Genomic DNA, 21,897 nt, shown 5'->3' with positions numbered 1-21,897 from the left:
CACCGATAGGACTGGTCCTATCACTATCCAGACCTCACTGATAGGACTGGTGTCGCTAGCTAGCTTGCTCTGGGGATCCCATCTCTACCTTCTGAGGCTGGACTTACAGGTGGGCCACCATGCCCACCCAGCATGTATGTGGTTTCTTGGGATCCTAATTCCTGCCTTCTTGCTTGGTAAGTGCTTTAATGAGCCATCTTGAGACTTCTGATGGTAAGTCTCAAAAGTTCTTTTCTTAGACCCTAACCATGAAGGTTTCCCCTATGTTCTTAATCTCAAGATTTCATTTTTCATGTTTCAAATCCTCAATCCATTTTGAGTTAACATTTGTATAAAGTGTGCTGTTTAGGGGCTGGAGAGATGGCTCCGTGGTTAAGAACACTGGCTGCCCTTGAAGAAACCCCAGGTTTGGATCCCAGCACCCACGTACGTGGTGGCTAACAACTGTCTGTAACAAATTCTCTAGTTCCAGGGGGATCTGACGCCCTCTTCTGACCTCCTTGGGCATTGCATGACACAGGTGCACTTACATACATGCTGGCAATACACTGATACATATAAAATAAAAATAAAATACTAAGAAATAAAGTGTGCAGCTTAGGAAGAAATACCTTTTTCTCTTTCTTTCTTTCTTTCTTTCTTTCTTTCTTTCTTTCTTTCTTTCTTTCTTTTTTGGTCTTTTTGATTCCTTCATGGAGCTTTTAGAGAAGATTGAATCTGACAACAGGACCAGGCTGGCCTTGAACTCACAGAGATCCACCTGCCTCTGCCTCCCGCCCGAGTGCTGGGATTAAAGGCGTGCGCCACCATACCCAGCAAGGAAGAAATATCTTTTTAAAACTATGAATGAAAAACAAATTTTTTTGTATGTGTCTGTGTATGTGTGCACCTGTGTGTGCATAGTCAGGTACATGTATGTGCACATATGTGTGGACAAAAGTCAACTTCAGGCTTTTCAGGAACATCACTTTGTTTGAGAGTCTCTCACTTCCAGACAGGATCTGGAACTTGCTGCCTCTGGCTCTTAATATCGTTATAGCCCCTCTTGCAAGATGATGGTCCTATGCAAAACCACAGGAATCCAAAGATGCTAACTTCACCCTTTCTTCAACCTGTGGACCCTGCATAAATTGGAACTCCAGATACTGAGTCACAGCTAAAGTGGGCGGGAACTCCAGCAGCTCTGAGATCAGAATTTTGCACCCATGTGGCATCTTCTTCATAGTTAGCAATATTTGTGGATACGTACACTATGCCCAGCTTCCTACCCATGTGTCCTAGTTTGTTTCTTCATTGCTGTGACAAAACACTCTGACCACTGCTAACTTGGGGAGGAAAGGCTTTATTCAGCTTACATCTCCCAGTTTCACAGTTCATCAGGGAGCCCAAGGGAACTCAGGGCAGGAACCTGGAGGCAGGAGCTGGAGCACAGGCCATGGAGGAACGCTGCTTACTGGCTTTCTCCCCTGGCCTCTGCTCAGCCTGCTTTCTTATGTAACACAGGACCACCTGCCCAGGGGTGGCACAAACCACAGTGGGGCACAGGCCAGTCCAATAGAGGAAATTCCCCAGTTGAAGCTCCCTCAACCCAGATGTGTCAAGTTGGCACTAAAGCTATCCAGCACACTATGTGACACTTTGAGAAATACATGCATGTTTGTGTGTGTGTTTGTGTGTTTTGACACAGGCCCCCATTACTGGCCTGGAACTCCCAGGTTGGCCTTGAACTCAGAGATCTGCCTGCCTTTGCCTCTTGAGTGCTGGGATTAAAGGAGTGTGCCACCACGCCCAATCCCTGTGTGATACTTTTGAGTCTACTGTTTACTGAAAGAAGTTAGTTGAAAAGGTAATTCATAATTGTGTGTGCGCGCGCGTGTGTGCGTGAGTGCGTGTGTGTGCGTGTGCGTGTGTGTGTGCGTGTGTGTGTGCGTGTGTGTGTGTGTGTGTGTGAGTATCTGGGTGAATGTATGTCGTTTGTGGGTGCGTGCAGAGGTCAGAAGAGGTCATCAGGTCCACTGGAACTGGAGTGACAGGTATCGTGAGCTGCTTGGTGTGGGTGCTGGGAGCTGAACTCCAGTCCTCTGGAAGAGCAGCTAGGGCTTTCAGCTGCTGAGTCATCTCTCTAGCCCAACCTATCATTTTTTAATATGAAGTCTTTAGAAGGTTTCTGACAATTGGCAAGTAATAGGTGATAAGTTACCCCCTGAGTGAGGGTCATGGTAGGCAAAGCAGAGATCACACAGGTCTAATGGAATTCCTGTCCTCTCCCTGTCTGGCCCTCTAACCGGGACGAATAACACTTTTTTTTTCTTCTTACATATCAACATGCCAGCGGCTATTGCTTATTTTTTCCATGTGATACTTTACTAGAACATTCAGAGTGGAACAATCCTTAAAGGCTAGATCAGGGTTGGGGGGGGTTCGGGCCAAGACGACTGTGCTGTGTCTGCTTTGGCAATGTTGAATAGAGACTGTTACCCACCAGACTGCCGGGCATGTCTCTCTGGCCCCAATCAGATGCCTCAGTACTTAAGCCACAAAGAACCAGTTGCCAAGAGCTCCCATCTTTTGGGGAGAGAGGGAGAGAGGGAGGGCAGGAGGGAGAGAGAGACAGAGGCTGGTGAGATGGGTTAGCAGTTAAGAACATATAGTGTTTTTACAAAAGATCTGAGTTCAGTTCCCAGCACCTACACCAGGCAGCTCACAGCTGATTTTCAAAGAGCTGGACTCAGGGATGAGTCTAGAATAAGATTTTAAAACTGAATTGTAAAGATAATCTTCTGTCCAAAAAATAGAAACAACATAGCAATGTGATATGAATAAGTCTTTAATTTTTGAGACAGGGTCCTACTATGTAGCCCAGGCTGGCCTCAAACGCATGGTCCCTTGCCCCAGTCTCCCCAGTGCTGGGATGACAGGAATGAGCCACTATGCTCTGAGCTCTTTCTTCTTTTAATAGTCACATTGTTACTTTATAGACTTGAACTTTTGATACACAAATTAATGCTTAGTTCTGTAGGACTTCCCCTTTTGTTTGCAAATGCTCCATAAATTTCACAAATAGTGATGTTCTTAAATTTTGCTTTTTGCCCCAAATTGTCTGTCATCAAGGGACTGTTCACTAACCAGCTAATAAAATATCTCCACTGGACCATGACCAGATCGCACAGCTGATAATTTCAGATTTAAGTGGAACGAGTTCCACGCACAGTGAATTTTTAATTTGCAAGTGTAAAACTCCCTCATGCATATCAAAGAGATGCTTATGATAAAATTTGAAATCCTTCAAATTCTTATTTGTAGGTGCTTTACAATTATCTCAGAGGGAGGTGATTTTTTAAAAATCGGCCATATCCAGTGAACTGTACCCACCAAGTCAAAAGTCTTTGGTCCAGGCAGGGCAGGCTAGAAAGTGTCTCCTGGGTTGAGCTCCCTGGAAACACTCAGCAAGATGGGCAGGTGGCCCAAGGGACCCATTAGCCCTGTGTGAGGGAGGATGGAGAATCCTGTGCGAAGGGAGAAGCTGGGTACTGCTAATGCAGTTGTTAGGGAGACAGGAGCTGGGAGAGCGCTTCAGAGCCAGCTAGGAGGCAGGTGCAGGGGCTGGGTTTGGGCTCTGGCACCCTCAGACATAGGCTGCTGGGGAGGGGGCGTGACCTTGCTTGGAGGCAGTCTCTCAGATGGGAACCTAGCTGTGGCTGCCAGCACTGACATTCTGGGTGCCCAAGGGACTGATCTCCTGGGTGCCCAGGGGACTAATCACCTGAGTCTTGAAGGTGGCACCCAAGCAGCTGCCTGCAGTGTGCATTCCAGTGGTTTCCACAGGCCCACAAGCAGCCTGGTATGCCTCTCCTGTTCATTCAGTGAACAGTGATAGGGGATGGTCCAAGAAAGGAACGAGGACAAAAGGGGCAGTCAGCTGTACTGTAAGACCTGCCGTATTTTAGCAGCGACATCTTCCACCCAAGGGCCCACTTCCCACAGGGCGGTTTCTACTGATAGCACACACAGTGCTGGAAGATGCCTCTCCTACATGCTAGAGGACAGACTTCAATTACTGCCCAAAGATAACACTGGCTGGTTAGCCATCCCATCTCCGCTTCCAACCCCACCACGCTAGGGCAGACTGACTTCAAGTGGCAAAATGCCAACTCCTGTTTCCTTTAGATAGTGAGTGGTCACCTCTGAAGACAGAGTAGGGTATGTGTGGTTGGTTTTAATTGTCAATATGCACGACTTAGACTCACTGGGAAGAGAGTGTCAGTGAGGGGTCATCTCCACTGGGCTGGTCTGTGGGCACGTCTGTGGGGGATGGTCTTAATTACGTTAACTGACGTGCTGCACCCTTCCCTGGGCAGGGGGACCTGTTACGAGTGGAGAAACCGCGCTGAGCACAAGCAAGCACCATGCATTCGTTCCTGTCTGCTCCTGGCTGTGGATGCGACCAGCTGCTGCTGCCGTGACTCACCCACAGCAACCAACTGCGACCCGAAACTGTGAGCTAAAATACACCTTTTCTCCCCCAAGTGACTTTTTGTCAGGACATTTTTATCACAATAACAGAAAGGGAACTAGAACAGTCTGTGTTAAATAAAATGGGGACTAGGTAAATAAAATAAGGAACAACACACATTGTGCCTAAGTACCTTCCTGGACTCAACACTAAGTGACCGCTTTTTATTCACGGTCTCCTAAGGCGCTGGTAAAGAATACCCACCGTGTCGGTACTTATGACAGACTCGAATGAACGCGTGGACTAGATTAGACGGGGTATTTTGACTCTCCAGTGGTCCCTCGTTTTACCAAGCAGTTTCCCTCGAAGAAAGGGAAGCAGGAGAATTAATTTGAAGAATAAATATTCAAAGCTGTGTAAAGTGACTGAGTTGTCCAGACCTCCCTTTACCCCGACAGCTACTCATAAGTCATAGCAAAGATTGGGACTGGATGATAGTCGACAAAGGAGAACCTGGAGCACGTGTGACCTCAGCAGACGCGAATGCCCAACATGGGCACCGCGGAGAGAAAGGGTCAGAGTGGGACTCCAAAGGCCTTACTTACCTCAGCTCTCCTGCTTTTCCCTCCTCTCTTTCCCTTCTCTTTTTTGACCTTCTTGGGTTTACTCTCCTTTCCCTCTTTCTTCTTTTTGTCTTTTTCTCCCTCCTCTTGGCTGGTAAGGATGTCCTCAATTACCTGAGGGGACAAGGGACAAACAAGGGAGTCAGAGCAGGGATGGACCCCAGGAGGACGCTGTTTTCCCTGCCTGGGAGGAAGCCCCTTCCTGGTTGGGCTCCGCTCTGCTCTGGACGTGCCAGTCGTCCACCCTGAGTTGAATGTGTCAGGTGGGGCTGTCCAAGCCCTCAGCAGAGACGGTGGATCTGGACACTCCAGAGTGCAGGTCTCCAGAGTGCAGAGCCAGCCCAGCGTTTAGGGCCACTTCAACTCTTGAGGTGGCTGTGCTTTATTGAGCCAGTCAGCAGCAGCTGCTATCTTGAAAACCTAAGTTAAGTGATGCAAGCTAATTTCTCTCCTCCGCCCCCCACAAGCCAGGGGTCAACCTCAGGGGTGCCCACCGTTTTTTATTTTTTTCTTCTTCTCCAAGATGGGATTTATCACAAGTAAGCCAGGCTGGCCAGTCAGTAAACCCCACGGACTCTTGTGTCTTCACTCCCCAGCACTGGGGTCACATGCACATGCCACCACGCCATTGAACTCAGGTTCCTATACTCGGGTGGTGAGCACTCCCTCCACTGACCAAGCCCCTGCCTGGCTCTTCTACCTAGAAGTCACTCCTACGATCGTTCCCCTTTCCATGAACGATCTTTCTTTTCTTCGTAGAATTTGTTTCTTTCACCAAGATTTATTTTATATTTCCTATATGACCAAAGATCAGCTGTTCTCCTAACTTTAAAAATTCTTGTTAAAAGATTCTTTTTGCAACTATATGAAAGGAGAGGGGAAAATATGGGTTAGAGGTTTAAGTGGAGCCAGGGCATTTGGGAGATGAGAGGTTAGGAGGTGGGTCAGATAAAATTAAGGATACAGGAAGACACCGTATGGAAACGCACTAGTTTGTAAGCTAATTAAAAAATATATAATATACACAAATATGAAGTTTGAAGAGAAGTACCCTGCATGCGTGAACAATGTTGCTCACAGAAGACTTCTTTAATAAGAAGTTCCTTATTAAAGGGAAATCTCAGTGTGAGGCAAGGATTCCCTCCCTAGGAGCTGTTGGTCAGGGAGGCCCCAGGGGCACCCAAAAGAGCAGAGATGCTATTGCTTTTGGTAGCTTACCATAACTAGATGGTAAGACTCTGTTGCTTAAGATGCCACTCAATTTGGATGCAGTACATAGAGAAGTCCATCTCAAACTGACCAGGAAACATTCTCCTACTGGCTAGCTTACACAGTGCTGTAAGGTGTTGTGATGGTTTGAATGAAAATGTCCCCCATAGGCTCCAAGTATTTGGACATTTTGTCCCCAGATGGTGTCACTGTTTTGGGAGGTCTTAGAAGGTGTGGCTATCCTGGAGGAAGCACGTCACTGGGGGCAGGCTTAGAGAGTTCTTAAGAAGCCTTGCTGGATCTCCAGTTGCTCTCTTGCTTCCTGTGCCTGCGTGATGATGTGAGAGCTCAGCTTCTGCTCCTGCTCCAGCCACCTCTGCCACCATGCCTCACAATGGACTGTAACTCCCCTGGAACCATAAGCTCAAATAAACCCTTCTTTCTATAAATTGCTTTGGTCAGTGTTTCTATCACAGCAACAGAAAAGTGAAAAAAAAATCCTGCTGGGGGAGAAAAGCATCAGTGGTCTTGCCCAGTGCTGGACCCTACGTGCTGTGCCCACTGGTGCGACAGTGGCACAAGGATTATGGGGGTAATCAGCTTCTTTGTGATTGAATCTGAGGCCTGACTCACTGGAGGGATCATGACTGTAAATCTGTCAAAAGCCCGCACACGACTGTGGAGATCATAGGCCCTAGGCGAGAACCTACTGTTGTTTTGCTAATGGTTGTGGTATCAAACTGCATTCTAATCATTCTAAATGTTCATATTTATGGCCACAGATTCGTGCTGCTCTCAGGTTTGGTCTGGGAAGTTTCTTTTTGCAGCAGGTAGTGGTTAATGCAGAAACTCATAACTGGGCAAAGTGCTGAGAATAAATCACACCGAATGCTCAGCTGTGGATGGTCGTTTTATATCCACTTCCCACCCTCTGAGGCTCAGAGCATGGTGGAAGAGGGGGCAGAAAGAATGGAAGAGCTGAGAGCTGGGGAGGAGACTGTGGAAAGCTGACTTCTGGGCAAGATGTGGCTGTTGTACACACCAATTCACAGCAGCTGTGGTGATCTGCACAAGGTTAAGCCAGTCAAAATTGCAGCTCAGGTGGGGAAGGCGGCCCCCAAGGCCCCACCTCTATGGAAGGGGCTATTGGTAGTTGATGGTGGCTGAGGGACTCAAGTCTCCTTTGGGGACTTGGCCACTGGTAGGTTACTTACAACCTGTGGATGGCCCCACACCGATGAACATATGGGTGGCACTAACTAGACTCAAGGACATCTGAGCTATGAATTCTGGGAGACACCAGGGTAAAGATGACAAGGCTCATTTCCTGCCTCACCCTTGAGGCTCTGCTCATCACTGGTTTCATGATGGAGACCAGCAACACCACCTTTCTGAGGTTCCGTTTCCTGAGCTCTAAATGAAACAGACCCCTCCATGCACAGTGCAGGATACGCCAGGCGCAGTTCTGCGTGCGGCAGACAGGGAACTCGGGCCCTGCTGAGCAGTCACTGGGGTTTGGTGCTGCCGTTGCCACTTAGTGAGAGGTGTGGGCGAGACCAAGGTGTTCAATGACTTGGCCAAGGACACACAGCCAGTTCATGACTGAACTGAGATCAGAACAGCTGCTTCCTAGGATGAACTTCAAAACGTAGAAAGAAGAGAGACGAAATGTAGAGAGCACAAGCCAATTTGTACGGCTCAAAAACCATTCGGTTAAAGGCCATACTTCGTGGGGTCAGATGCAGATGCATGTGGTCTGTGGACAAAGAGATGAGGGGGGAGAGGGTGACCAACTCCAATCCAGTAGAGTGGTTACCTCTGTAGACACAGCAAGGTATCTAATTAAAAACAGAGCAGATATAGCAGGGCTCATACCTTTTTACCTATGGTGTGCTGTGCCAAACAATCTTCCTAACTGGGTGAGTGCTACTTGATTATGCTTTGTTAGTGATCTCCTAAAGTGCTGAAATTGTTTAACAGGATGATGTGCTTGCTGTTTATACTCATGTTGTTCTTAGGAACTTAGGTTTTTAAAATTTTTTAAAAATTTTATGTGTAGTGAGTATATTGCCTGCATGTACATACATTTACATAAATGCACCCATGTCATGCAATGCCCATGGAGGACAGAAGTGAGCTCTGAATCCCCTGGAACTGGAGTTATGGGTGGTTGTTAGCCACCATGTGGGTGATGGGAACTGAACCTGGGTCCTCTGCAAAAGCATCTAGTGCTCTTAACTGAGGAGCCATCTCGCCAGCCCCAGGAGCTTAGGTTTTAATGTTAAAAGCATGAAGAACAATGTAACCATTGGGTTAACTTTCTGTCACTAAAACGAATACTGGAAACAACTTAAAAAGAGGAAAGGCTTACTTTGGCTTATAGCATGGTTGCTTGGACCCATTCCTTTAGGTCTTGTGGCAGGATGGCTCACCATGGTGGAAATGCATGGAGGCTGTGGGAAGAGAGGGAGGGAGTGAGGGAAAGAGAGAGGAGAGGGCAGGCAGAGGTGAGGGTCTCAATATCCTCTTAAACAATCACCTCCAATAATCCAACCTTCCGTTAACCCTGACTCTGATGGCGGCACAGGCCTGTGACCAAGCCTTCAACATATGCACCTCTGAGCAACATTTATCCATAGCCATTATGAATGCACCATCCAAACTAAAAGCAAAACCAAAAATCCAACTATCTGAAGCCCTCAGATCTCATCAGAGAAACTTCTCGGTGCAGTGGATGGTGGTTATGCAGAAACTCACAACTGGTCAAAGTGCAGAAAGTGTTAGTGGGGCACTCAGCCACAAATGAGAAGTCTATATCATACCCCACCCCCAAGGCCCAGGGATCATCGTAGCAGAGGGGGCAGAATGATTATAAGAGCCACAGGTTGGGGAGGACCAGAACAAAACAGCATCCTCTGGACATGACAGGAACACAGCACTCATGAACTCACAGCGGCTGTGGCTGCCTGTACAAGACCTGCACAAGATCAAGCCAGTCAACATAACAGCATGTAAGGGAGAGGGTGTCAAGAGCCCCAGCCCCTAGATGGGGAACTACTGACAGTACCGTGGGAAGGAGAGTCAGTTTTCCTTGATGGTGTAGCCCGTGGTACATTGACCATGTGCCCATGGATGGCCATGCACCCATGCACATTTGCATATATGGGCAGTGCTAAGTGGCATCAGTGAGTTCTTAAAAATATATATAGGCAAGATGAAGTTGGGAGGGGAGGTAGGGTGGGTCAGGGGGTGGCTCTGGTAGGAATCATAGTGAGAGGAGTCAAGGATGAATATGACCAAAATAAAGAATAAGTAAAATGTTAAAAAAAATAATTTCATACATAGGGTGGTTCTTTTAAAAAAAATATTCCGTGGACCCTCCATGCTGTCTCCCCTCATGGCTACACTGATTTGCACTCACACGGACAGTTCCCTCCTCACACTGTCTCCACCTGATGTCATGTAGCCACCCCTCTTTCTGATATCATTCCCAGCAGGTGTGAGGAACGCTACTGTAATTTGCATTTTTATGTGGTGTTGATGTTTTCGTGTTTCTGTTAGTTATCTGTACTCCTTCTTTCAGGAAATGTCTGTTCAAAATGTGCCTATATTGAGTTGGGTCATTCGTTGCCTTGCTGTTGAGTTGATTTCCTTATCCACTTTATCAGATGTAGGTATTCAAATACCCTCTCTTAATACATGGGCTGTTTCTTCACCTTGTTCATTATGTCCCTTGTATGTTGCTTAGTTTGAGGGAATCCCATTTATGTTTATTTAGTGTGTGCGCATGTGTGTGTGTGTGTGTGTGTGTGTGTGTGTGTGTGTGCTTGTGCCACGGCTGCAGGTGTGGTAAGAAGGCAACATTCAGGAGGCAGTTCTCTCCTTCCATTATGTGGGTCCCAGGAATTCAACTCAGGTCATCAGGCTTGGTGGTAAGTGCCTGTGATGCTGATCCTGGGCGTCAACTTGATTGGATCTGGGATTAACTGAAATGAGAGAGACCTTCTTGATTGGATCATCTGAAGCTGGAAGACACACCCTAAATGTGGGTGATACCTTCAGATGGCAGCCTTGTAAAAGGCCAGGGCAGAAGAGAGTGCTTGCTTTTTAGCAATGGCCTCCTCTCTCGCTGGTGAGTTCGTCTTGCTGCTGTAGACTGAAGACTAGCCAATCTTTTGGAATTCATCAGACCTTCAGCGCCAGATTGGAACTACTGAGACAGCCAGCCTCGTGGACTGAGCGACTACTGTATTCTCAGCCTCTCCAGTGTGGTGCAGCCATTGTTAGACTACTCGGACTCTATCCTGTGAGCTAATCTGATAAATCCCTATATATAATATGTATATATATTAAATATAATGTATATTCAATCTACTGGTTCTGTTTCTTTAGAGAACCCTCACTAATACAGTGCCCTTACCCACTAGGCAATCTCACCAGCCCTGAGTTTTGTATATGGTGTGAGGTAGGGTCCAGTTTCATCTTCTGCATGTGGATATCCAGTTTTTGAAATGCCATTTATTGAAAAGCATGTCCTTTGCTGACTGCGTTTGGCACCTTTATCAAAGTCAGGTGACCAGAGTGTGTGGGTTTACTTCCAAGCGGACTGTTTTACTCCATTGCATGTGCCAGCACTACACTATGGCAGCTCTGGGATGTATTTGGAAATGAGGAAGTAGGATACTCTGGCTTAGTTCTCCTTTTTTCATATTTGTGTGTTGTTGCATGTATGTCTGGCTACATACTCATAAGGATTTGGTGCTAGGATCCACATATGAGGGAGAACATATGTGGTTTGTTTTTCTGAGTCTGTGTTACTTCACTTAGTATAACAGTTTCTAGTTTCATCCATTTACCTGCAAATTTCATGATTTCATCTTTCTTTACTGCTGAGTAAAACTCCATCATATAAATGAACCACATTTTCATTATCCACTCGTCAGTTGAGGGACACTTAGGTTGCTTCCATCTCTTAGCTATTGTGAAAAGAGCAGCAACAAACATGGATGTACAAGTGTCTCTGCAATTGGATGAGTTCTTTGGGTATATGCCAAGGAGTGGTATAACTGGGTCAAATGGTAGGTTCATTTGTAGTTTTTTTAAGAGTCCTCCACACTGTTTCCATAGGGGTTGAACAAGTTTGTAATCCCCATATTCTCTCCAATATTTGGTATCATTTGTTCTCTTGATCTTAGCCAGTCTGACTGGGGTAAGATGAAATCTTAAAGTGGTTTTAATTTGCATTTCCTAATTACTAATGATGTTGGACACCTTTTAAGATGCTTCTTAGCCACCTTTATTCTTCTTTTGAGAATTCTCTGTTCAGATCCTTAGCCCATCTTTTAATTGGGTTACTTGTTTTCTTGATTGTTTTTTGAGTTCTTTATATATTCTGGATGTTAAACCTCTGTCAGATGTGTTGCTGGTGAAGATTTTCTCCCATTCTGTGGGTTTTCTCTTCACTTCCTTGGTTGCTTCTTTTGATGTACAGAAGCTTTTTGGTTTAATGAGGCCCCATTTATTGATTCTTGACCTTATTTCCTAAGCAATTGATGTCCGGTTTAGAAAATCCTTTCCTACACCTGTATCTTCTAGGTTATTGCCAATGTTTTCTTCTAACAGTGAGCATCTGATCTTCACACATCTTGGGCCTTGGTAGGAACTCCTGTACTAAAGCCATCTGGTCCCTCCAATATAAAATCAAAAGAGAGAACCTGAAGCCTAGACCAACCAGCTTTTCATACCCAACAAGTAAACAACAAAGGCACATAAAGTGTACAAACAGAAACAGACCTAAACTCAACAAAGGAAGGCTTGAGTCTCACACAAGAATCAGAAACTACATGCCAAAAGAAATCTACATGCCAAAGTCACAGCAAAAAAAAATATGAAAAACCCAAATAATATGTCCCCACCAAGTACCAACAGTCCTCTAGAGGAGTACAATGAGAACTTCCTAGAGATAACACAGGACATGAATTCAAAAGAAAAATTATAAACATGATAAAAGAATTCAGTGAATTTAAAGTACCCACAAAGAAATCAAAGAACTGAAAGAAAATAGGGATAAACTTCAGGGTGAATTCAGAAAAGAGAGAGAAATATTGAAGAATTCTCAGGCTAAAATAAAGAAGGAAGTGAAACACTCAGCAAGCCAATTAGAAATGACAGGAGAAAGCCTCATCGATAGAATGAATGAAATGGAAAACAGAGTATCAAGACAGGTAGATAAAGTGGATGAGCTAGACCGCTTAAGCAAAGATTGTGAATACTTTAAGAAAACACAGGAATGGAATATGCAGGAATTGTGTGACACCATGAAAAGACCAAACTTACGCATAGGCATAAAGGAAGGAGAAGAATCCCAAGATAATGGCATGGACCAGATCTTCAACAGGACTGTAGCAGAAAATTCCCCAAAATTAAAGAAAGACATGCCCATACAAATACAGGAAGCACATAGAACACCAAACAGACAGGACCAGAAAAGAAACTCCCCACGGCACATCATAGTAAACACAGTAAACATACAGAACAAAGAGACAATTCTGAAAGCTGCAAAATTAAAAGAAATCACACACAAAGGAAAGCCCATTAGAATTACAGCTGACTTTTCAGTGTAAGCTATGAAAGCCAGAAGAGCCTGGATCAAAGTATTCCCAGTTCTAAATGATCACAGATGCCAACCCAGAACGCTTTGCCCAGCCACAATGTCTATTATAGTTGAAGGGAAAGAAAAATCTTCCATGACATAAATAGGCTGAAGGAATTCATGTCCACAAAACCAGACTTTCAGAGGGTTCTTGAAACAATATAAAGAGCTGAAGAGAGTTTTTATAATGAAAGAATGTTGAATTTTGTCATGTACTTTTAAGGAATCTAATCCACAATTATGTGACTTTGTCCTTCTTTTTGCTGGCACGATATATGGCCTTGACCGATCTGTGTACATTGAACTACGCTTGCACTCTGAGGATAAATCTATTTGTTGTAGTCATGGCTTCTGTTGGTGTGAGAACACACCTGACAGTTTAAGGAAGGAAGAGTTTACTGATGCTCAAGGTTTGAGGACACTGCACCTCATGGTGGCAGGATTTTGAGGCAGCTGTTCACAGTGCATCCACATTCAGGAGACAGAGAGATGAATCCCGGTGCTCAGTTTTGTTTCTCCTTATTTAGTCTAGGACTCCAATCCACGGAGCGGTGTCACCTCCATTTAGAGTGACTCGTCCTATCTCAATGAACCTAGTCTAGATACTCCCTCACAGTTCTACCCAGGGGCTTGTGTCCTAGGTGATTTGAGACCCTGTCTAGGACTAGTCATCAATGTCATGGGAATCTCTGTCTTTGCGTTCATCAGAGACGCTGACCCGTCTTCTTTCCTTGCAGTATCTTATAAATGTTGGTATCAGGTGATGCTGGCATCAGAAATAAATTTGCAAGTGTTCTTTCTTTAGCTTTTCTACAAGTGTTGGAGGAGGACTGGTATTAGTTCCTGAAATGTTCGGTGGAGTTCACCTGGGACATGACCTAGTCTTCTCGCCATTGGAAGGTTTTTGAATTGCTGATTGGCTCTTTCTTTTTACCTGTGTATTCAAGCTTTTTATTTTTTCATGGTTCAGTCTTGATACATTTTTAGAAATTTATCAGTAGCTTCTAGTTGATCAAACTTGTTGGCATATAATTGTTTCCAGCCACATCTCGAGTCTGTGTTTTTGCATTTACACGCTCCTTGGCGACAAGAGCTGGGGGGCAGTCTTCATAGTTTTCAGGTCTGTTGAGTTCCTCCACTGTGACTCTGGGTCTCATGGCTAAGGACCTGGGTCTGTAGCATTAAAGATCACAGCCAGTGGTGTGCATACACTTCACTGTGGAAGTTGGCCCACAGAACATGTGTGTAATCAAAGGCCAGCTGCAGGCTCCAGCACAGTGGTGAGGACTGCAGTTAGAGGACTGGGGACTAGCATCTTGCATAGTCATGACTGTAGGGGCAACTAGAGGGTAGTGATATGAGTCAGCCATGTGTGTGGGGACTGAGCTGGAGGTGTGAGTGCATAGTGTGGTGCAGGTCGTGGGTAGGGTCAGTCTTCTGTGTTCACCCACTCATGGGGGGAGGCTAGCAGCACACCATCACATGGTTGCTTGGGTTTCTTAGGTCTCTGTCTCCCTGTGACAAGATATCGGACCAAAGGAAACTTACAGAGGGAAGAGTGTGTTTCGGCTCACAGTTCCAGGGGACACAGTCCAGCGTGGTGGGGAAGGCCTGGTGGGAGGAACAGGAGTTGGCTGGCTGCTCACATTGCATTCATAGCCAGGGAACAGAGAGCAATGAGTATTGCCACTCAACCCCGTTTCTCTTGCTGCAGTCCGGGATCCTGGCCAATGGCACAGTGCCAAGCACACTAAGGGGGAGACTTCCCACCACAGTTAACTTAATCTAGGAGTCACTGACATGCCGGTGGTGATTCTGAACCCCATCAAGTTGACGGCCATGTGATGGTGTGCTAGCCTCCCCCATGAGCGGGTAACAACTGCAGGGCATCAGTGTTGGCCATGTGCAGTGGTGGGGTGGGGGTCCTGGGTGCCTGTCCCAGGACTGTCTGCACACAGCAACCACTCTGGACCCAGAGCACTGGCGAGACTCTCAGCCCTGTAGGGGAGGGCTGCCTGTGCACACATTCACTCTCACAGTGTGCTGTGCTTGTCAATCATGTGTGTGGCTGTGGGGAGGAGGGTTGGTGGCTTAGGTTAGGCACCTGGAGCCTATGAAGGTCACTAGGGTGAATCTCCAGGCTGGGTAACAGCAGTAGAAGCAGTCCTGGTGGCTCCAGAGGGGGAGAGGTAGCTCAGGTGCCTGGAGACTGTGAAGGCTAAAAGAAAGTCCGGGCCTCGGTGGCGAGGGTGAGGAAGGGCCACCAGGGTGGTGAGGGCCACCAGGGTGGTGAGAGTGGTGAGGGCCACCAGGGTGGTGAGAGTGGTGAGGGCCACCAGGGTGGTGAGGGCCACCAGGGTGGTGAGAGTGGTGAGGGCCTCCAGGGTGGTGAGAGTGGTGAGGGCCACCAGGGTGGTGAGGGTAGTGAGGGCCACCAGGGTGGTGAGGGTGGTGAGGGCCACCAGGGTGGTGAGAGTGGTGAGGGCTTTTGGTTATTTTTAGTCTTTTGCTAGTACTGTTATTGTTGCCATGAATACACACAGGTATCTTTTTTGGGGGGGGGTGTAAATGTATCTGCAGGATAAAGTCCTCAAAGTGAGGCTGTAGATGAAGAGCAGGCACGTGTAGGCCTGTCCTGGGTCGGCCAGTTCACCCCCTCCAGCAGTGCAGCAGAAGGCTCCTTCCACGTGCTGGCTGTCACAGCGTCTGTCTGTCAGTCATGTCACTGTGGTTATTGGGGTTTTCCAAGAGGTCAGTATTGACTCCGTTTTGCTCTTGGTTTTTGTTCAGGGTCTTTGACCACAGCAAAACCCTCCAACACTCGCTGTGAACCTCACTGCCTACTACATCTGCCATAGCTGAAGGGGGTCCATCTGGGCTGTTGCCCATTTCCTTTCATTAAATATAATTTTGTTATTAAGGAATGTTTTCTGTTTTGTATAGTTACCCATTCCGAGTTTACAGTACGATAGTTTCGTTCAGCAAGTTTATCAAGTTGTGCAGCATTTACCATAAGCCAGTTTTCGAACATTTCTAGCCCCCTCTCCCAATAAGATCACCCAATGTCCACTGATTATTGGCCCCTTACTATCTCCTCTCTTTCTTCTCAGGTAAATAGTACCTATTTTCTGTCTCTAAGGCTTCACTTTCTACTGGATACTCTGTATAAATGTGATCACATACATGTCCCTTATCCTTCCTTAACTTGATGGTTCTAAGGTTCACCTACCCTATAGCATAGATCAACTGTTTGCTCCTTTTCAGTAATGAATAGTATTCCATTGGTGGGGATGCCACATTTCACCTGTTTCTTCAAACACTGATGGATCTTTAGGTTGTTTCGAGCTTTTGCCCAGCATGAGCAACACTTAAGATTATTCATGTGCAACGTTTTATGTGGACATACATTTCGCCTCTCTTGAGTAGAGTTGTAAGAGTAGAATTTGCAGGTCACTTGGTAAATATATGCTTAACTTTTAAGAAAATGACAAACTATTTTCCAAAGTGGCCAGGCCATTTCACATTCCCACGTGACTATGTGAGAGTCCCCTGCCTCCCAGGCCCCCACATTTGCTACTTTTTGTTCTGGTTATCTCTGTCCTGGCTTGTGTGGTTGAAACCATCCCACTGTGGCTTCAATTTCCACTCTCTCATGAGTAACAGATGGTGAGCTCCTCTGCGTCATCTTCTTTTGCTTCTAAGACAGGGTCTTGCCTTGTGGCCCTGGCTGTTGGTACTCACGACGTAGGCCAGGTTGACCTTGAACTTGCGCAAGTCCTTCTGTCTCAGTCTCCTCAGTACCTGGTTTACAGGTGTGTGCTGCTGTGCCTGGCTGAAGGGAGGGGGTGCCTGGCCCTCTCGTGTTCCTTTTAGCTACTCATGTAGCTCCCTTTGAACGAAATCTGAGCAAGCCTTTTGCCTGGTTTTGGTTGGACTGTTATTCACTGAAGTATAAATAAAACCTTGTACATTCTGAATGTAGGCCTTTAATGGGTATCTTTTGCAAATACCTTTTCCTGGGCTGTGGCTTGTTTTTTTTTTAATTTTTATTTATTATTTTTATTGTATGTGTATGAGTATAATGCCTGTATGTAGGTAGGTGCATCCATGTCATGCAATGCCCTTGGAGGTCAGAAGAGGGCATCAGATCCCCTGGGACTGAGGTTACGAATGATTGTTAGCTGCCATGTGGGAACTGAACCCAGGTCCTCTGTGAGAGCAGCCAGTGCTCTAACCGCTGAGCCACCTCTCCCGCCCACTATTGCTTGTTTTTTGTTTTCTTAAAGGTGTTCTAGAATTGCCAAGTTTCGAATTTTGGTTAAATTCAGCTTTACTAATTTATCTTTCCGTGAGATTTTAGCGTGTCCCCCCCCCTCGTGTTTGAGGCCGATCATCTCACGAGCCTCCCGCGGTGCTCCAATCCCTTTGGATGCTCCTTTGTGAGACTGACAGGCTCACATTCTTTTGTTCGTTTTTTGTGTTGTGTCACCGACCTTTGTCTTGTGGAGCTGTCACAATTCTTGTATTGGGAAGGTCACCTGAGGTCTGAGGCACTCTGTGATCACTCTCCCAGTGAGTCACTGTGTCACTCAGATCACCCGAGGGCATTTTTCCATGCAGGTTTTTTTTGTTTGTTTGTTTGGTTTTTGGTCTTTTTGAGACAGGGTCTCCCTGTAGCCCCAGCTGTCCTGGAACTCACTATGTAGACGAGGCTGGCCTCGATCTCACAGAGCTCTGCCTGCCTCTGCCTCCTGAGTGCTGGGATCAAAGGCGTGCACCACCATGTCCGGCTCCACGCAGGTATTTTAAAACTGTGTAATTATCTTCATCAATGTTCCTTCTATGACAGGAGGTGGGGTGGTGTGGTGTGGCACCATAGAATGTCCCATCCCACCTTGAGTCTGCAATGTGCTCCTCTTTCGGTGTCCCTGGGTCTTTTTGTGATTCATTTCGTGTTACATTTAAACCTTTGGTCCAGTGGGAACGATGTTCCTTCCTTTTCCAGGTGAGAACCTGGCCACCCTAACACCACACATTCCCTCCCTCACTGAGAAGAAAATCTCCCATGCATATGAATGTATTTCTTGATTTTTCCTTTCTGTTCTCTTATTGTGGCTTTTCAGTAACTTACCTCCATCAATAGGCTCCTGAGAAGTAATTTTTAAAAGATTTATTTTTATTTCATGCATATGAGTGTTTTGCCTACTGTGTGTGTGTGTGTGTGTGTGTGTGTGTGTGTGTGTGTGTGCAATGCCTGAGGAGGCCAGAATAGGGCATTGGATCTCTGGGAACTGGACTTACCAGTGATTGTGAGCTGCCATGCGGGTGCTGGGAACAGGACTTGGGTCCTCTTCAAGAGCAGTAAGTGTTTTTAACCACAGAATCACCTACCCAGACTCACAATGTTTAGTGTCTCACAGGGCTTCTCTCCTCACTGGTCATTTCCGGATTTGGCTGGTTATCCGTGGTTATGCGGGTTGTTGTTGTTGTTGTTTTCACCTAAAGCTTAGGGCGGCTAACCTTGTTCTGCTCCCACCTGAGGACAGGCGTCCCCTCCAATGCTTGTCTGTAACCCTCCCAAGCTTTCTAAATGACACACACTCATTACTGAACTTATCCCTGGGCTTTGTGTCTGTGCTGCTGTTGTAAGTGAATTTGTAAGTTTCCTCTCTGCCTGTTTATATACACAAGCCAAGCAGAAAGCAGTTGGTCTTTCCCATAACATTCACGCCACTACTGCGCCAGTGGGCAATCTTGCCAGGCAAGTCATTATTGTATCTTACAGGGTTCAAAGCTGCGTAAGACTGTCGAGTACTTTCCTCCTCTGGTAACCATGGAAGCTAGCCAGTAGGGATGAAGCTTCCAGGTCAGTACCAGCTCGATTTCTCCATGTTCAATGACTCAGGCATGTGGTGTCTTCAGAAACTAGGTCTTATCATGGAGTTCTGGAGGACAGCCAAGGTCAAGGGCAACAGCCTGTAATTTTTTTGGTGGGGGGGTTATGGGACCCCCACTGGTCAACAACTGGAAAAAGTGGGTTTTCTTCGTAACATCAGGGAGGAGTGCTGAGTTTGAAATGCTCTTTTAACATCCATATGATGAGTCCAAGCTCTTCTTCAGACCACCTCCCATGATGCAGTGCATTCACACATAGCCTAACCTCAGACGGTTCTTGCATTCTCAAATAAGGGCCACTCAACTGTAGTGTTTCCCATCTTCGGCATGTTCCCGGGTTTAGTGTGCGCATTCTCTGCACGCATACCTACTTTCTGCAGTGCTGGGTACCGAATCCAGGACCTGGGCCATGCTAACCACTGAGCTCTATTCCCAACCCCGCGCTAGCATTTTTTTAGAGGTTTGCATTGGTCCTGGTAAGGAACACTGATTTGTGGTTTTATTTGTATTCATATTTCAGGGAGTTTCGTGTCATTGTCCTGTTCATTTCATAAAAAGTATTTGCACAACTTTTGTATCTCAGAAGCTTAACCATGTGGTATACAGGGTGCTAAGGGTCACACTGGCTCTGCCAGCTCCAACTTCCAGTCAGGCAGCTGCGGCATCCAGTCTAAGGACCACGAATCTAGCAACAGCCACTTTCACTGTGTGAGGTTGTTGTAAGCTGTCAAATGTACCCTCTCATCTGATCACACATGGTCCAGGCAAGGAGGTATGACTTGATCTCCATCTACAGACGGGCAGGCCCACACTGCAGACCCAGCCCATGGCTGAATGTGGTCTGTAATCTCCAGGCTTTTCTGGCCTTTGTTTAATGTTAAGCCACCCTGTGGTCCCCTTTGCTTTACTGGAAGGTATTAACCAGATGCCCCCAGGTTTGTTTTTAGTTTGGCTTGAGGTAACTCCCCTTTTCATGTTTCTGGTGGATGACTGAGACATTCCACCAACGTCCCTAATCCTGTAATCACTACTTTCTAAAGGACACTGAAGGGTTTGGCTGCTTGCCCTGGTCTGACTTTCAAGATCCTACTTGTTCTTGAAGACTTAGCTGCAGGGCAAGTCCTACAGATGGAGGTGAGGGAGGCTGGGGGGATTACAACCAAAGTTAAAGGAATGACTGTCCCTCAGGGCAGTTGATTAACAAGGTTGGTATTCAGTACTTATGGATTCTAGAGAGGGTCAGGGTGCAAATGCTTGATGATGCTGAGACCTAGGCTGCCTTCTTCTGATGACAGGAACACTTCTGGTAGAAGAGGAACCCTGCACCTGACCCCACAGGTCACAGAGCACATGGTGGGGAGGCTGGTTGCAGGGTGGGTGGTGAAGTCTCTACACTGTGTGGTGCTCTGTGTTCTTAATTCATTGTTAAAGAATACTAGGGCCTGGGGATGTAGCCCAGATGACAGAGTGGTTGTCAGCATACACGAAGCCCTCGATAGGATTTCTAGCACGTAGAAACTCAGTGTGGTGGTACATGCCTTTAATCCCAGCACCCAGAAGGTAGAGGCAGGAGGGCAAGAAGTTCAAGGTCATCATCCTCAGCTATATGGTGAGTTTGAGGCAGGCTGGCCTCCATGAGATCATGTTTAATACATACATACACACACACACACACACACACACACAGTGCTATGAACAAGGGAGGTATGACCAATGTTTGCAATCACCCACGGCAGGGGCAGTGAGGTGCAGTGCTCTGGCCAGATCCTCACAGCCCCTTCCGTCCTGGGCTGCTTTCCCACTATCATGGTAGAGCTGGGCAGCTGGGGCCAAGAATGTCCATGCCACGGCCTACATGGAGAAGCCCACGGATCCCTGACCTGTCGTGACCTGTTTATCTTCTTCAGTCTAAATTCTTCAAATGGACCCCATCAGTCAGAGTGTCCACATTTAAAATTTTGACATCAACTTTGTCCATGTCCCTTCAAAAATGTCATGCTGGGGCTGGAGAGCTGGCTCAGTGGTTAAGAGCGTGTACTGATCTTGCCGAGGACCTGAGTTCTGTTCCCAGATGTCATGTTAGGCAGCTCACAACTCCCTGTATTAATACGTAACCCCAGCTACAGGGGATCGGACACCTCTAAAATCCATGGGCACTGCGCTCAAGCGCACTTCCCCCCACATACCCATAATTAGAAAACTAAATCTTTGAAAAATGTTATGCTAATGAACTCACCCAGGAGCAATATTTAAGAGTACTCCCCCACATGCACATCAGCCAGTTATCCTAACTTAAAAATTTGACTAGTTGTATAGGTAAAGAGATACAGCAAAATTGTTTTATATTGGCATAATCAACTAGGAAGGGAGGACAGGAAATACAAGGAGCCCTGGGGGGGAGGGGAGGAAGGCACTCAAGAGAGGGGGGATAATAAGGAGACAGACATTGATAAGGGGAACTGAAAGACATAGGCTAGGGAGGAGCCTCAGTAGCAGAAAAGTGAGAGGAGAGAGAGAGAGAGAGAGAGAGAGAGAGAGAGAGATAAAGCTTAGGTGGCGTAAAAAGCCAGGGGAAAATGTATTAACTCAAAGTACCCCTGAAAAATATACATACAGTATCTGAGCCTGAGTCCACGTGTATAGCTGAAGGCTCTATAACAAAGAACACAGCGCCAGACAGGTGAGACCTTCCTTCAAGTTGTTGGTGAGGGTATTCCAAGAGACTCCCAAAATAACACACGTGATAGCCACAGTCCTTGATTACCTCCCAAAGCTTGAAGGGAAGTCCCTACTGCTGAAGACAGGACATACTTCGGACACAGGACTTGGAGCAGTGGAGCTGGACCTGAGCTGGAAGCTCCTCCCTGAAGACTAGATACGTAGCTCTAGAGGATTCTACGCAAGATGCGAAGGGACAAAATCAGTCAATGGTCCAGCCCAGCTATAAAGTCTAATTACCACGTGACTGGCACAGCGAACTATCTCTGTTGGTGCAGTAGGGGCACGTTTATCTACAGGATAACCAACAGCTGTCTGATTGGATTTAAAGCCCTCTCAGTGGGAGG

The 21,897-nt window shown here is 46.5% G+C and overlaps 1 protein-coding gene across 1 annotated transcript in view; it reads right to left on the bottom strand.

Moving 5' to 3' along the window:
* The window catches only part of Iqca1 (IQ motif containing with AAA domain 1), a 180,864-nt gene that overhangs the window by 81,804 nt on the left and 77,163 nt on the right, over positions 1-21,897 (bottom strand). The window contains exons 8-9 of the mRNA XM_029558967.1: positions 5,107-5,190; positions 612-677 (exon numbers count right to left, since the gene is read on the bottom strand). Coding sequence (XP_029414827.1) covers positions 612-677; positions 5,107-5,190 — 150 coding nt within the window. The remainder of the gene's footprint in view (positions 1-611; positions 678-5,106; positions 5,191-21,897) is intronic.

The sequence above is a fragment of the Nannospalax galili genome, unplaced genomic scaffold, assembly GCF_000622305.1.
Source record: "Nannospalax galili isolate Female #2095 unplaced genomic scaffold, S.galili_v1.0 scaffold149, whole genome shotgun sequence".
Taxonomy (NCBI): Eukaryota; Metazoa; Chordata; class Mammalia; order Rodentia; family Spalacidae; genus Nannospalax; species Nannospalax galili.
The sequence above is the reverse complement of the archived record's forward strand: the minus strand, read 5'-3'. Positions and strand labels throughout refer to the sequence as shown.